The sequence below is a fragment of the Silene latifolia genome, chromosome Y (assembly GCF_048544455.1).
Source record: "Silene latifolia isolate original U9 population chromosome Y, ASM4854445v1, whole genome shotgun sequence".
In the NCBI taxonomy this organism is placed as follows: Eukaryota; Viridiplantae; Streptophyta; class Magnoliopsida; order Caryophyllales; family Caryophyllaceae; genus Silene; species Silene latifolia.
Genome location: NC_133538.1, coordinates 273,306,078 through 273,323,900, shown reverse-complemented (window position 1 = coordinate 273,323,900; position 17,823 = coordinate 273,306,078). Strand labels below are relative to the sequence as shown.

The 17,823-nt window shown below is 38.5% G+C and overlaps 1 protein-coding gene and 1 non-coding gene across 2 annotated transcripts; one reads left to right on the top strand and one right to left on the bottom strand.

Moving 5' to 3' along the window:
- The first annotated feature begins 2,384 nt into the window (after window positions 1-2,384).
- LOC141630678 (uncharacterized) lies at window positions 2,385-2,798 on the top strand. Its single transcript, XM_074443449.1, has one exon. It carries the CDS (start codon window positions 2,385-2,387, stop codon window positions 2,796-2,798), a length of 414 nt encoding a protein of 137 aa, XP_074299550.1.
- Window positions 2,799-17,465: 14,667 nt separating this feature from the next.
- LOC141634703 (small nucleolar RNA R71) lies at window positions 17,466-17,572 on the bottom strand. Its single transcript, XR_012539428.1, has one exon. It is a non-coding gene; the product is annotated as a small nucleolar RNA R71 (small nucleolar RNA).
- Window positions 17,573-17,823: the final 251 nt, after the last annotated feature.

Below are 17,823 nucleotides of genomic sequence, written 5' to 3'. Positions count from 1 at the left end.
CCCTATTTATCACCACATCTCCTATAACACAAGAAATATAGAAACTACCCGGGTCCTTCAGTTTTGGGGGAGACTTTCCCGAAATTAGACTACTAGACTCTTCCATGAAAGCGACAGTAGCTGTTTCTCCAAATTCCCTCTTACGCGTAATAATATCTTTCATAAATTTTGCGTAAGGAGGTATTTGGGTAATTAGCTCAGCAAAAGGAATGGTTACCTGAATGTTTCTTACCATATCTGCGAATTTGCTGAATTGTCTCTCCGTCTTTGTGTCGCGTAATCGACTCGGGTAAGGGACCTTAACCATAGGAAGTGGGTCCTCTTCTTTCTCTTTACCTTTATCAGTTCTTGACACCCTCGCAGCACAGGAGGGTACCCCACTACGGTCAGCATTGGAATGCGTGTCCGTAGGCTCAGCATCTCTCGATCGAGGCTCAGAAGTGCTCGATCGAGAGCTGTTCTTGCTAACCTCTCTCGATCGAGAGGTTTCATTGTGCAGCTTACTCAATCGAGAAGTACCGTCTCTCGATCGAGGGGTTTCTTCCTCAGCATTGGTCGATCGAGAGGTAAGTTCACTCGATCGACCACCCTTCAGCAATTCTTCATCATTTTGCTGAATAGTGATCCCTGCCTCGGCGTTTGAACTTTCTGGAGTATGTTCTGGTCCGTCATAAGTGCGACCACTCCTCAAACTTATTGCATTTACCGGGTCTTCCTCTAAGCACATTGACTCACACTTTTCGAGCAGTTTACGGAAGACATCCGCACCAGATTCCTGCTCAAGATGTTGCATGTGAATGGCGGCCTTAAGGTTGTACTCGACCTGAACATTGTCAGCATAAACCTCGAGGGAAGAGCCTCCTTGCCTAAACTTCCGATAGGCTAGAACGCTCTCGGACGTAGCCATGCATGAAATGGGATTGTGTCCCCATTCGCCACATCTTCCACAAATTACCTCCATAGCTGAACTATAACCTGTAACCACAGAAAAGACTCGGGCGAAGAATGAGAACTGTCTCAAGGAATAAATTCCCTAAGACAAAAGACAAACAAAGGAACTATAAAATTGCACCGTCTCCCCGGCAACGGCGCCAAAATTTGACACGGCTGTCGCAACCCTGTCAAAGATAAAACCAACGGGTCTCAACTAAATGTAGCAGAGGCATAGCAGAGGCAGTCGGGTATCGAATCCACAGGGAGATGGGAATCCTATAGTCAACTAGGTCTGTCGAAAGTAACCAAAATAGAGGGTTTGTTTGATTCTTTTCTAAAGACTACGAGCAAAGGAGAGAATAAAAAGGAACGAGAGAGAAATAAAATAGAGATGAACAAGGGAGAAAGGTACTAGGATTGTCGGTTCACCATGGCTTCTAAAGTCCGGACTAAAATATAGATGCCCTAAATCCAAGCCGTGGGTAATAAACGTCACCTTTCGGTCCTTAGTTCGCCCTAGGCAACACTAGTTTAGCTTTCGCCCTAGCCAGCATAAATCCTAATGAAACGCTGCAGAACTACTCCTTCTCCAATCTTTCGATCTAGGAGAAGGGGAAAACGAGACAGTTAATTGAGTGCGTCGACTCAAACAATTAAGAGATATTAAAGCATCAGATGCATACAACTAGACTACGGGTGTCTTAATTAATTCGTCCTTCCTACGCCATGGCTACCCTAAATCCTAGCAAAGCGATTAGCTATTCATGATCGAAATGAGGAACAATAGTGGCAAAGAAAATAACAATAGATAACATAATAAACGAAACTGAACTGAAATTATACTATGATAATACAAAATTCAACAGAAGAAAAGTTGAGAAATGGCGATGAAAAGTACTTTTGATCCAAAAACTAAAGCAACAGTCTCCGTCCTCTGTCTAGAATGTGATAATTAGGTCTCAGTATTCCTTGCCTTTTTATAAGAAAAATAGCAAAGGGAATAAAGCGTTATAAAATAACAACACAAAATCGAACTAAAGCCCATCAGTGCGTGGCCTCTCGATCGAACTCCACAGTTGCTCGATCGAGAGCTTTCCCTAAGAATCTCCCTCGATCGAGAACAGGACATCTCGATCGAGGCCTTCACCCTTGCATTCACTCGATCGAGAACAGGACATCTCGATCGAGGGGTTCTTGACTTCTTGTGTGTTCTCCTAATCCTTTGGATACCTTCACGCATCTCAAGATGGTAAAGTTTCGCGCCAACTCTCTTAAGCAGGCTTGGAGGATTTCAAATAGGCTTATTTCCAGTCATTCCGGTTCGTACCTGCAAAGCAGACCAAAGTAGACTATTCGGGGTATAAAGTGACATAATATCACTCAAATACATAGAAATGCGTGCCAAAAGAGACCGTAAAAGTCTATGTAAAATGCACGCATCAACTCTGTCAATGGCCAACTGTACAGTTAGGAAGGTCCTGGTGAACACTGATAGCTCGGTCAATTTGATCATGCTGAAAACCGTAGAAAATATGGGTTTCAGCGAGAAAGATTTGCAAAAGAAGGCCAACCCGCTGGTGGGGTTCAGTGGAGAGACGGCCAATTCGTTGGGCGAGATAGTAATCCCAACCTACGTGGGAGGAGTCAACAAACAGGTGAGGTACTTGGTCATAGATGGACCCTCTACCTACAACGTTATTCTTGGAAGGCCATGGCTGCACCTGATAAAAGCACTTCCCTCAACATACCATCAATGCATAAAGTTCCCCACGCCATGGGAAGTAGAGACAATACAAGGAGAGCAAGAGGAAGCTCGAGGCTGCTACAAGAAAGCATTAAAGTGCATAGCCAGCCCTCCAGTATAGCAATTACAGAAGCAGCATGTCCAGGACGAATACGTTGAGCCTTCAACCGAGGAGTTGGACAAAGTCAACCTGGGCAAGTTGCACCCAGAAAGAACCGTGTTAATAGGGGCTCGGTGCACTAGATATCTCAAACAACACCTAATTGAATTCTTGCAAACCAACATGGATTGTTTCGCATGGTCCCATGACAACATGATAGGGATAGATCCATCTATCATAACACACAAACTCAGCATGGACCCAGGAAGCAAGCCCGTCCAGCAGAGGAGAAGGAAGTTTGTAGCTGAGAGAAATAAGGTGATCAACCAGGAGGTAGACAGCCTGCTAGCGGCAAATAAGATAAGAGAGGTGAAGTACCCACAATAGCTGTCAAACATGGTGGTAGTACCTAAGAAGAACGGGAAGTGGAGAGTATGCGTGGACTTCACCGACCTCAACAAAGCATGTCCCAAGGACCCCCTCCCGCTGCCATACATTGATGCAACGGTGGATGCGACATCTAGACATGAAATGTTGACATTCCTAGATGCTTGGAGTGGTTACAATCAAATCAAGATGGATCCAGCAGATCAAGAGAAGACAGCATTCATGTCTGAAAGAGGAATATACTGCTACAACATCATGCCCTTCGGCCTGAAAAATGCAGGGCCCACATATCAAAGGCTAGTCAACCGGATGTTTAAAGAGCAGATAGGAAGAACCATGGAGGTCTATATTGACGATATGGTGGTAATGTCAGAGAAAGCCAAGGACCACATGCAGCATCAGGTAGAAATATTCAGCACCCTCAGGGAGTACAAAATGAAGCAAAACTCATCCAAATGCACCTTTTGAGTTTCCTCAGGCAAGTTCTTAGGCTACATTGTAACTCAAATAGGGATAGAGGCCAGCACCGAGCAGATCAAGGCCGTGTTACAGCTGGAATCACCAGAAAAACCAAAGGATGTGCAAAGGCTAGCTGGCAAAGTGGCGGCTTTGAGCAGGCGCATCTCAAGATCCACAGACAAGTGCAGACTATTTTATGATATATTAAGGAAGAGCCAGAAGTTCGAGTGGACGGCAGACCACGAGCAGGCATTTAGGGATCTGAAGCACTACCTCAGCACCCCACCACTACTATCAAACCAGAGCAAGGAGAACCATTATTCCTTTACTTAGCTGTCACAGAGGTAGCAGTAAGCGCGGTTCTTTTCAGAGAGCAGGACAAGGAGCAAAAGCCAGTCTACTATGTAAGCAAGTCTCTGCTGCCAGTAGAGACCAGGTACACGTCTCTTGAAAAGGTAGTACTAGCACTGGTAATTGCATCTTACAAACTGCGCCCTTACTTTGAGTCCCACACCATACATATTGTAACCAATTACCCATTAAAATTCGTGATGAGGAAGCCTGAGCTGTCAGGCAGAATGTCAAAGTGGTCCGTACATCTTAGTGGATATGACATCAGGTATGATCCAAGAACAGCAATAAAGTTGCAGGCACTGGCAGACTTTGTGTCATACTTCAGCCTAGCTATCCAAAATCTGGCAGACGAAGAGATCCTAACCCTCAAAGGTGTTGGAGCTTGTGTCCTCCACAGTTAGTGTGATAATGTATATAAATCTCTTATAGGTTCACAAGGGTGATGCGTGTATTTTATATAAGGTTTTTACCTCATTTTCACACGCATTTCTGTACTATTTATGTAGCATATAGCTACAAATACCCCCGAATATTCTACTTTGGTTCGTTTTGTGTAATTTGCAGGAATAAACCAAAGAGGAGCTAAATCGAGCCTAATTTGTCCCAACTGCAAGCATTTATGGAGAATAAGGAGCCGGAGCTTGGAATCTAACATTTTGGAGACGCATGAGCTGGTTTCGGAAGGTGTTTTGAGGTCTTACGTGCCAAGATAGCTAGATCGAGAGATTTATTACTCGATCGAATGCTTTATATACTCCAAGTTGCTCGATCGAGCAGTTCAGGGAGTCAATCGAGAAGACTTTGCAAGGATGCTCGATCGAGTGGTTTAATTCCAGTCGATCAAGTGGTTTGGTGTTAGTTTGCTCGATCGAGTGGTTTATTTCCACTCGATCGAGTGGTTTGTCCTTCTTTAGACTTTTTCCGCCTAATTTTGGTATGGACTTTTGTAATTAGTCCATAGGTTAGATTAGGAAGAGATTTTCGTATGTAAAGGGAGGAGGAGGGACTGCGTCAGGGACTCCCCTCCTTTCGGATTAACTTTTACTCTATACTTTCGACTGTGGATTGAATCTTGCTTCCTTTCTACGCTTTTTGCTACTCAGATTTAGATTTGTATTGGTATTATCATTCTCCTTTAATTCCTTAATTCTTAATCATTGCTTTAATTCCTTCTTCCCTTTTATTGTTATCATAATTGCTTTTAATTCAATCTTCATTCGTTTTATTATCATGTTTAGCTTTGATTATATATATGTTATTGTTGGTAATTCAATAACGATGTGTAGCTAATTCCCTTCTGCTAGGACTATAGGGGATCCATAATTATGAAAGGAAAGTAATCGAATCGTAAGGTTAATGCTGGTATAATCTTTGTTGTTAACAGCTGCAATTAATTGTATCTGTTTAATTGAGTCGACGCAATTAGGCATTTATATCTTAGTGACCCTTGACCTAGACCGAAAGGTTGGAAAAAGCGAGACTAGTAGCGAACAATAGAGTATTATAGTTAGGGCGAAAGCTAAGCTATTTGTGCTTTAGGGCGAATTGAGACCGAAAAGAGATATTCACCGCTCCTCAGACCGTATCTGCACTGACCTGAGACCTAGATTACTTGACTGAATGAATATGGTGAACCGTCTGTCTTAGTTATTCCCTCCACTTGATTTATCTTATTTCTCCTATTTTCTCTTCCTTATCCTTACTATTAGTTTAGAATCAATCAATTAAAAACCCACCAATTTGGTTACCTTGACAGACTTAGACGAGGCTAACATTTTCCCATCTCCCTGTGGATTCGACCCGACTTCCCTAGCTATATTAGTTAGATCCAGTTGGTTATTTTTGATAGGTATACGACTGCCCTGTCAAAGGGTATACTTAGTATTTTATCAGTTGATTAACGTTTACTTAATAACGGTTAGCTTGCTAGAAGTTTGACGTTATTATCATACTGATGGCGGTGATCAACTGGTCCCTAAAAGTCACACCTAAAGGATGTGTTTGAGAGATGTGATTGTATGGAAATATAATCACATTGATGCCTTATATGACTAAAAGGTTAGTCCATGTATTTGACTAAAAAGTTAGTCAATGTGATGATGAGACGATTATTTAATATAATTAAATAATATTAGCTTAGACGAATTAATTGTTAATTAGTAAATTGAATATAAACTGTTATATTTAATTAATGTATATAATGTTAGCTTAAACGAATTAAGATGTTAATTCGTAATTAAACGTAACCAGTTATATTTAATTAGCAAATTATAAATATGTGATATTTATAGTTAAAGTATATATATTATACGACATTGTCATAATAAATGATGACGGACCGGTATTAATAAATCGACTACAAACTGTTATGTGTGGAATTATTAATATGTGACGACATATATGACAATTGATAATAATACGCATTATATACAATATGATGACAACCAAAAATAAGAAGATTATATCCTTATTTGTTTTGGTGGTCACTCGGTCAAACAAGAATAAAAAGGAAGAAAAATATCTTCCCTCTTTCTCTCCTTTTTCGGTTATAATAGGTGAGAAGGGAGATCATTTTTCTCACTTAATTTTTGACCTAATTCTCTCATCATACAAAAACCCTAAAAATAATTAACAATTTAGGGATCTCATTCTAGCAAAAAGAGAGGCATTTCTCAAAGCATTTTGGGTGCAACGATTAAGAGAATATCGATCTCGATATTGTTCTTAGGCCATATTGCTAGGACCAAAGGTTGATTCTAATCTCTACTATTTTGTTTATGCAATTTCATTTATGACTAGCAATTTCATAATTATAATTTCGTTATAATCCGAATTTCTTGATGAAGTATACCGATATTTCCCACAAGTGGTATCAGAGCATAGGCCACGAAATTATTTTATATGATTTTCATAAATGGATTTAAACAAAAAAAAATTTGAAAAAAAAAATTCCGGCCGAGAGCAATTTTTTATTTGCCGAGTGCAATTTTTTTTCTACCGAGATGATTTTTCGTTTTTGATGTTTTTGTTTCCATTTTGATTTATTCATATTGTTGTTTTAATTAGTTAAGATGATAATATGATAAATTTGTAGATGTTTTGATTTAATAACAATTAAATTAAAATGTGAATGGAAATTTTTTTAATTGTTGATGATTTGTTTTTGCTATATAGTTTTGGCATACAAGTTAATTTAATAATGTTCAAATCAATTGTGATGAATCAAATATTCGGATAATCGATTTAATCATAATTTGGATATTCATTTTAAGAGGTTAAATTCAATCATCTAGTTTGAATCCATGTTTAAATTAAAAGATGATGAATATGGCAATCTTGTTATAGTAGCAACATTAAACAAATTGTTCACATTAAAAGGGAGTTTTCGAAAAAAAATAAGTAAAAAAAATATGTTTTTTTATTTGTTTTTAGGGCAAAATGCCGCAATAAATAAATAAAAACTGTTTTTGTTATTTTAGGGCATAATGAAAAAAAAATTGTTTTTCTTTTTTTTTTCAGATTTGCCGAGAGCAAAAAGAAAAAAAATATATTTTCGTTTTTTTTTTTGTGATATTGCCGAGAGCTGAAAAAAAAAGGTTTTGTTTTTTTATTTTGGCCGATTAATTTTATACATTATTTTCTATAATGTATGATTGTTTGTTGTAAAAAAGTTCACAAATTTTAGATACCCAATTATTTTAAAGAGGTTTAAAATAATGTTGGATTAATTCATATCACTAGTTAATGTGAATTAAGATTGGAATTATTCTGAGTAATTGAGGAATTGTCACATAATTTTGATAATTATAAAATAGGTGGTTTGGATAAATTACTCTACAAAATTAAGGAATTATGTCTTGAATGGTTAATTTATAGTTGATGCATTTTTATTTAGTTGTATGAAGTGTTGAATGGTTTAATTTACGTATTTTTGCAATCGGTTGTAATTTTGTATTACCTAGTGTGGCCTTAGTTAATTATGTTTTCGTAATGATGGAAACATAATTTTTATGTAATTTTGAGATCTCGAATCTCCTTTTGGTTTTCTTTAGTATTACGTTTTTGAGATTAGAATGTAAATAGGTTTATTTTGTAATTTTATTAATTGTAATTTTGAGAAGACTAAAGATGGAGATTGGATTGCTCACTCCCGCTACATGGACCAAGATGGAACATCAAGACAAGTTTCTCGGGTCCAAGGATGGATTCCAAAGTTGTATTTAATGTTCATTTTGGTAGATAGGCCACACTAGGACTTTGTTTTTATTTTACGTTTTTCATTCTCGTTGCTTTTCATTCGCATGATAATTAGTGCATCATATTCCGCCTAAACCAAACCCCCTACTACTAATATGCATGAAAATTGACTCATATAGATTGTATGTTAGTTATCATGGACATAAATATGTCTCACTTTTTAAGCCATCATCTTAGTTTATTCATTCTCGCATGCTAGATATTAGTTCACTTAAAATGAATTAAAATAAAGTTGATGGGATCTTCCTCTAAAATAAAATTGAGAATTGTCTTTATAAGGGCAAACAACTATGAATCTCTTCTTCGTCGGTAGGCATATAGGACCTTACTCTCCATGTGACCCCTTCTACGTTGGGTAAGTAGTTTGTGTTGACTTATTTTACCTCAACATTATAATCCGAAGACTTTCTCGTGATTATGATGGACTATAGATAGAATTTACAGAAATTTATCGGCCAAGAATTCTAACAGTAGAATTAGCCAAGAGGTTGGCTTATCAATTTACAGATAATTGAGTCTTGGGATCATTTATATTATTCTTGAGGGAGGTCAATTATATAAATGCTTGAGTCTTCGCTTATTACAGTTATGCATTAGACTTAAATCATAACGATGATTATGCTTATTATATTTTTCTTCTTTTCGCAGTGTAGAATTCGTTTTATATTGATAATATTGCTTACAACAAATGGCTGCAAATAATGATATCCCTATGCCAAGTGCCACACTTTTACGCGAGTCCTGACTCAAAACTTTCATGGACCACATGAATCAGTCCACACGACTAAAGAATGACGGGTCCAACTTTGCGGACTGGGAATCATCATTACGGAATGCTGCCATTGTTGACGGTAAGCTCAAGTACTTAACTGAGCCAATACCGCCAAACCCAGGCCCCAATGCAAGAGCTAACGAGTCACTTGCTTATAGTGACTTCGTCATGGAAGCGGGTGCGATAAAGAACGTACTCATTTTTGCAATGGAAACCAATTTGCAAAGACGTTTCATTGCCCAAGGTGCAAACAAGATTTTCACCACGCTCACTAATGAGTTCTCAAAAGCACCGAGAATCGTTACATATGAGCATACATGTCGCTTCTTTGATGCGAAACTCCAGAAGGGCCAACCGGTTAGCCCACACATTCTTAACATGATTGAGAATGTCGAGAAACTGGAGGCACTTGATTGCAAAATCAGTGAGTGCAGTCATTGACCGTATGCTTCATTCACTTCATGATGGTTTTGCCCTTTTCAGGGCAAATTACTACATGAATGACATGAAGAAAAGTCCTCATGAGCTACACTCACTTCTCGTACAGACCGAGAAGGATATGAAATTGAGTGGGAGCATGAAGCAAGATGTTCTCATGATTTCCAACAAGAATAAGGGTAAGGGCAAAGCTTACGGCGACCTAACTGTAGGAAAGCCAAAGTTTAAGAAGTCAGGAAACGGTAAGAGTGGGCCCGTGACACTAGTGGCTCACAAGGCAAAGCAAAGAGCAAGGACGGTAAAGTTGAATGCCACCATTGTCATTGTGACAGGACATTGGAGGAGGAATTGTCCCGTGTACCTTGAGGACATAAAAGCAGGCCGCGTTACTCCTGTTGGTATGTCATCTTATATTCATATGATTGAGATTAACCATGGAAGTTTCGGAACTTGGGTACTTGATACTGGTTGTGGTTCTCATCTGTGTAATCATTTGCAGGGCCTAAAAAACATCAAACCCCTCTCAAAGGGTGATGTGGACCTGCGAGTCGGGAATGGAGCACGAGTTGCTGCAGTCTCAATGGGAACATACGTAATTCAACTCCCGAGTGGTTTTGAGTTATTTTTTATATAACTGTTACTATGTACCCAGTTTGTCTAAGAATATTATTTCTGTTTCCGTACTTGATAAAGACGGTTTTTCATTTTCAATAAAGGACAATAGCTGTATTTTCTCTTTTAATGAAATGGTCTATGGCAAAGCAGTTTCCATGAATGGAATTTATATCTTAGATCAAACCACAGATATATTACATGTGAATAATAAGAAATTAAAGGTTGGTGACAAAGATCAAACTTATCTATGGCATTGTCGAATGGGACACATAAATGAAAACCGTGTAAAGAAACTCATTGAGAATAGGACTATTCCCACATTTGATTTCTCTACATTTGGCACGTGTGAATCATGTCTTATCGGCAAAATGACTCGAATTTCATTCAAAGGTGTTGGAATGCGCGCTAGTGACCTATTAGGACTCATACATACTGATGTATGTGGACCTATGTCAATCACCGCTAGAGATGGCTATAGATATTTTATCACTTTCACAGACGATTTGAGTAGATACGGATATATCTACTTAATGAAGCATAAAAGTGAGTCTTTTGAAAAATTCAAGGAATACCAGAATAAGGTTGAGAACCAACTGGGAAGAAAGGTTAAAGCACTCCGTTCAGATCGGGGTGGCGAATATCTTTCAAATGAGTTTGATCAACACCTTAAAGACTGTGGAATAGTTTTACAGTTAACTCCACCTGGAACACCTCAATTAAATGGTGTATCCGAACGGAGAAATCAAACACTACTTGATATGGTTCGATCTATGATGAGTCACACGGTAGTACCTGATTCATTATGGGGTTTTGCTCTTTTGTCAGCTGCGCTTATACTTAACCGAAGTCCGTCTAAAGCTGTCGACAAGACTCCATATGAAATGTGGAAGGGAACGGTCCCTAACTTGTCCTTTATTCGGGTTTGGGGCTGCGAGGCTTATGTCAAGTGGAGACACGAGGATAAGCTCGGCCCGCGATTGGGCAAGACATACTTTATTGGTTATCCAAAAGGAATGTTTGGTCATTACTTCTATTCGCCTACCGAACATCGAGTTTTTGTTGCGGCTAGTGCGAAGTTCTTAGAAAAAGAATTTCTCGAGAACAAGTCAAGTAATAGAACCTTCAAGTTGTCGGAGATTCAAGAACCAACAACCGAGGAACAGATGGAAGAAGATGTTCCTTCAACTGATGATACGGTTAATATTCCTCAGGAACCTATGAGGTCGGGTAGAGTCTCTAATCCTCCAAACAGATACATTGGTATGGTTGAGGAAAATGACGTTTTGCTCCTAGAGAGTAATGAACCTGCTACCTATAAAGGTGCCATGAGCTATTCCGACTCTAAGCTATGGCTTGAAGCCATGCAATCCGAGATGGACTCCATGTATGAGAATGACGTATGAGATCTTGTTGATTTACCTAACAAGGTAAGACCTCTTCAGTGCAAATGGCTTTACAAAATAAAGCATTCTGTAGACGGGCAACCAGATACCTATAAAGCACGACTAGTGGCAAAAGGTTTCACTCAAGTGCACTGATTGCATTATGATGAAATTTTTGCACCGGTAGTTGTGATGCATTCCATTTGGATAATCTTAGCGATTGCCGCTTTTCATGACTATGAAATTTGGCAAATGGATGTGAAAACCGCCTTCTTAAACGGTTATTTGGAGGAGGAGTTGTACATGGTACAACCCGAAGGTTTCATAGATCCTGAAAATCCTAAGAAAGTGTGCAAGTTTAAACGTTCCATTTATGGACTTAAGCAAGCTTCTCGGAGTTGGAATCATTGTTTCGACCAGGTGATAAAAGAATATGGTTTCACTCGATCGGTCGAAGAACCATGCTTATATATCAAGTCGAGTGGGAGCAAGATCGTTTTCTTGATATTGTATGTCGATGACATACTCTTGATTGGGAATGACATTCCTCTATTATCTTCGGTAAAAGGATGGTTGAAGAACCATTTCCATATAAAAAATCTGGGTGAGGCACAACGCATATTGGGAATCCGTATCTATCGAGATAGATCACGCCGGATGTTATCATTGAGTCAGGAGTCTTATTTAGATAAGATTCTTGAAAGGTTCAGCATGACCAACTCCAAGAAGGGGAACCTTCCAATGACGTCTGGGATGCATTTGAGCAAGTCTCAGTCACCCAAGACATCTGAAGGGATTGAGCGCATGAGTCATGTTCCTTATGCATCAGCAATAGGATCAATCATGTATGCCATGATATGCACACGTCCAGATGTGGCATATGCATTGAGTATGACGAGTCGGTACCAAGGCAATCCAGGTGAAACACACTGGATAGCTGTTAAAAACATCCTTAAGTACCTACAGAGGACTAAGGATTGGGTATTGACTTATGGAGGAGATACCAAGCTATGTGCAATCGGTTACGCAGATGCTAGCTTCCAAGTAGATCGAGATGATTCCAAATCTCAGTCTGGATTCGTCTTTACTCTTAATGGTGCTGCGGTCAGCTGGAAGAGTTCCAAACAGGATGTTGTAGCATATTCTACTACTGAATCCGAGTACTATGCCGCTTCAAAAGCAGCAAAGGAAGCTATATGGATGCGTTAATTCTTACAAGGACTATCCATAGTTTCTAGTTTGAATGACCCAATCACTATCTATTGTGACAATAGAGGTGCCATCTTCCAGGCTAAAGAGCCTAAGTCTAGAAACAAGTCTATACATGTACATCGGAAGGCTCACCTGATCCGTGATTACGTGGAGAAAGAGGAGATAGTGATTGACAAGATTTCTTCGGATGACAACATCGCGGACCCTCTCAGTAAACCATTGAAATATGATAAGCATGAAGGGCACGTTATTTCCATAAGAATTAAACGTGTTCCTGAGTTGTACTAGTTGATTATGGATTCGATACATTATCTTTTTCATATGCTATTTATAACTTCATCATATTATTTCATATTTTGTTTTTCATGTGGATTGTACGACAACATTGAACGCCACAAAGTGAACTGAATTACATTATATTTGTTTTGGTCCGTAATCGCCTACATGAGCTGATAACTCTGGCTATTATATTGTGAAGTTGATTGATGGTGGGTTCAACGAGCCATAAATAAAAACGGTTGGCTGATCGATCACAGATGCGAGTTATGACGATACCTCGTAGGACAATTGTGACAACGTAATGGAGTCCTAAATGTTTAAAAACATTCGGTGCCAGGTCGTGGATTGGACGTCCATTGTGTTCCTAGAGTCGATTCTTTTGACTATCGACTGTCTCTTGAGATTAAGGCAGTTTTTGGGTGACTTTGGTTTCTTTCTCATCGTCGACCGTAACAGGAGGCTAAGCAGATTTTCACTGGGTCATTTCATACTGTGCTTATATCTGCAGGATTCGAGTTGAAGAAAATATCCAACCTTTATCAGGTTTAGTTATTTCTCAGGGCCACTCGAGGAGTTGTAACTGAAATGCATGGCCATGCTCGAATGATGATTCGTTTATCAGTTAAGTTACTCTCTAGTCGGGAAAACCACTCTTGATATTGATCACTTGTAAAATACGACCTTTGTGAATACGGATTTTGCAAATTGTTTTAATTGAGTTGGAGAAATTTTAGGATATGAGAATCGGTTGTCGCACATACACTTGTGAGGACAAGTGGGAGTTTGTTGGAGCTTGTGTTCTCCACAGTTAGTGTGATAACGTATATAAATCTCTTATAGGTTCACAAGGGTATACTTAGTATTTTATCAGTTGATTAACGTTTTCTTAATAACGGTTGGCTTGCTAGAAGTTTGACGTTATTATCATACTGATGGCGGTGATCAACTGGTCCCTAAAAGTCACACCTAAAGGATGTGTTTGAGAGATGTAATTGTATGGAAATATAATCACATTGATGCCTTATATGACTAAAAGGTTAGTCCATGTATTTGACTAAAAAGTTAGTCAATGTGATGATGAGACGATTATTTAATATAATTAAATAATATTAGCTGAGACGAATTAATTTTTAATTCGTAAATTGAATATAAACTGTTATATTTAATTAATGTATATAATGTTAGCTTAAACGAATTAAGATGTTAATTCGTAATTAAACGTAACCAGTTATATTTAATTAGCAAATTATAAATATGCGATATTTATAGTTAAAGGATATATTATACGACATTGTCATAATAAATGATGACGGACCGGTATTAATAAATCGACTACAAACTGTTATGTGTAGACTTATTAATACGTGGCGACATATATAACAATTGATAATAATACACATTATATACAATATGATGACAACCAAAAATAAGAAGATTATATCCTTATTTGTTTTGGTGGTCACTCGGTCAAACAAGAATAAAAAGGAAGAAAAATATCTTCCCTCTTTCTCTCCTTTTTCGGTTATAATAGGTGAGAAGGGAGATCATTTTTCTCACTTAATTTTTGACCTAATTCTCTCATCACACAAAAACCCTAAAAATAATTAACAATTTAGGAATCTCATTCTAGCAAAAAGAGAGGCATTTCTCAAAGCAATTTGGGTGCAACGATTAGGAGAATATCGATCTCGATATTGTTCTTAGGCCATATTGCTAGGACCAAAGGTTGATTCTAATCTCTACTATTTTGTTTATGCAATTTCATTTATGACTAGCAATTTCATAATTATAATTTCGTTATAATCCGAATTTCTTTATGAAGTATATCGATATTTCCCACAAAAGGGAACAAGGAAGCAGAAGTATGGCAGATGCACATCGATGGAGCCTCCAACCATAGGGGGGCAGGTGTAGGACTAATCTTGCGATCACCGCAGGGAGATCTGATAGTAAAAGCAGTAAGATGTGAATTTAAGGCAACTAACAATAAAACAGAATATGAAGCCTTAATACTAGAAATGATGAATTCATAGCCAGGGACTCAAAGATGATCGCCTACTTAAAGGTGGTGATGTGACCATAATTGGCGCATATTTAGCCCCCGAATTAGCCTTGTTTCCATGCTTTTTAGTGCTTATTTGGGTCATTTCTTATCTTTAGTTCTTTGATTTGCATATTCTTTGAGATTTTGATCCCTTGGTAGGAAAGGAGTAAGAATCTTGCATTTTCATGGCAAAACGAGACTAAATTGATCGAATTCAATGACCAAGCATCAAGGAGAGACAAGATTAGAAGGCCTTTGTACATATCATAGTAGAAGAGCAATGTTGAGAAAAGATCCTTGAGTCCCCAAGGAAATCCCCAAGGAATTTATGAAGAAAAGGGAAGAAAAGATGAAGTTACTATGCTGACTGACAATCCGAGCGGATTGTCAACAATCCGTCCGTCCAGCTCCAGCACAATCCGAGCGTCTTTGCCTGAATCCGCTCGGATTCCCCCTCCACAATCCGCCCGGATTCTTCAGAATACGCTCGGATTCCAAAGCCAGAATCCGCCCGTCCCGACCCTTATCCGCCCGGATTCTGCTCCAGCACGAATTGTCTTCTTCAAGCTACGAAAAGAGAAGCCCTTCTCTCCAAAAATACCGGGTCCTCCTTGCTCAACTTAAAAAGTGTAATTACTAGTTTAGCCCTTAGTTAACCCTAATGCATCCTCCCTAATTTCCACTATAAATACCCCATTAGTCTAATTAGAGGAGCAGGTTCTTCTTATCAATAATTAGTGTAGTTAATATCAATCAAATCTCTCTTCAATATTGTAATAAAGTATTAATCAAGTTTTAATCCAAGTTCTAGTTCTTTAATCTCTCTTTTGTTCATCCTTTATTTTGGGTAATTGAAGATTATTTGGGTTATTGTTGGGCGATTGACAACCTCTCAATCAAACATCAAGTACTTCTTTTATCTTTGCTTTATTATTGGAATCATTAGTAGGTATAATCTCTTAATCCCTTTTTAATTATTATTAATTACTTTCATTTATTCATCATGTTTCATATTGTTGTTATGATTGACAACCTTGCTAGCATGATCAACATGATAATGAGTGAGTAGTCTCTTAGCTAGGGTTAATGGGTGATTAGGGGAAACCAACATGGGGAATGATTCATGCTTAAATTAATATGCTTTCATGTTTTATTTGCTTGCTTGTTTTGATCTCAACTCATGCACATGTTATATTTGATGAAATGCTAAGCCTATGAATCCTTGCATTTACTATCATCTTCTATCTTTTCAATGAGACTTGTAAGACATAACCTAACTCGAGTCTCTATAGACCATGCATGTTGTTGAGTAGGGAAGATTAAGTCGACTTGTAGGTGTTGTACAATCTAATCGATTCGGCTCCGGGACCCAAACTTTCCTAGGATTGTAAGATATAACCCAACTCAATCCATCACAACAATAATTGCTTGCTTATAATTTGAGAACATGTTTGTATGATCATATCCCATGATTCCCCTATGACCCCATGACACCCTAGTGCCTTTAACCAATTGTTTACACCCCTTTAATTCATCTTGCTTGTTTATTTTCATTGTTATTCTAGTTTAGTAACCTTCTACATCAACCCAATTTGTGACACCCCTTAGACATCACTAGTTACAATAGAAATCTCATTTCAACTCCCGTCCCTTGGGATCCGACCTTTACTTCCCTCTTTACTAATTGTAGAGTTGTTTGTGGAGCTATAAATTGTGTTTTGATTCGACCGTGACCAACTACCACATCTTAATTTGTGAACACTTAGCGGGATCGCATCAAAAATGGCGCCGTTGCCGGGGACGGTGTTTGTTTGATTTAGATTTCTTTTTATTGTCATTAGTTGTGTCTTTCTTCACCTTGAGGAAGTAAAACTCCTCAAGGTTTGTTCTAATCATTCTCGAGTTATTTGATATTTTGCATGTCTAGAAGGTTACAAGGTGATTTGTTACCTTTTGACCGTGAAATCGAAAGAACCTTGACGAACAATAGGAGAGTTGTTAGGAGGAATTTACGAGGTATTAGTGAAGTTGTCCAACCCACTAGTGAGTTTGTCAATCCTTTCGCAATAGAAGGAGAAGAAAACCCATTACACAATACCCCACAAAATCCACCTACAATGCCAAAATTCTCGTCACACTCCATACCCACCGAGGAGAATCTACCAAATGGTACTCCTACCCCGCAACATCTCACCGGAAATTTTATTGCCAAGTCCGCCTTCATCCAACTAGTTGAGAGGAGCCAATTCGGGGGGACGCCTAGTAAGGACCCTCATTCTCATATGGAAACCTTTTGCGATTATTGTGATGCTATCTCTCAAACGGGCGTGACTCAAGACCAAATTAGATGGGTCTTATTTCCTTTTTCCTTAATCGGCACCGCGAAGCAATGGTTGAAGGGCCTTGATAAGGCCACCCTTGGAATAGATTCTTGGAAGAAGTTGGCTCTAGCTTTCTACAAAAAATTCTACCCACCGGAAAAAACTAACATGCTAAGAGCTCAAATTACGGGTTTTAAGCAAAGGGATGAAGAGTCTTTGTATGAAGCTTGGGAGCGGTTTAAAGGTATTTGTCGCTCATGTCCTCACCATGGACTTAGCGAATGGTTTTTGGTGCAACAATTTTGGAATGGTTTATATGAAGATTCTAGGAACATTCTCAATATGGGATCAAATGGAATGTTCACCGAAGTTGATGACAATCAAACATGGAACAAGATTGAGGAAATGGCGGTCTATAACTCACAATATAGTAGACCTCGCAAGGCTACTAGAGGAGGAAAGCATGAAGTGGACTCCGTTACTCAATTGGGTGCTCAACTTAGTGCTCACATTGACACAATCAATT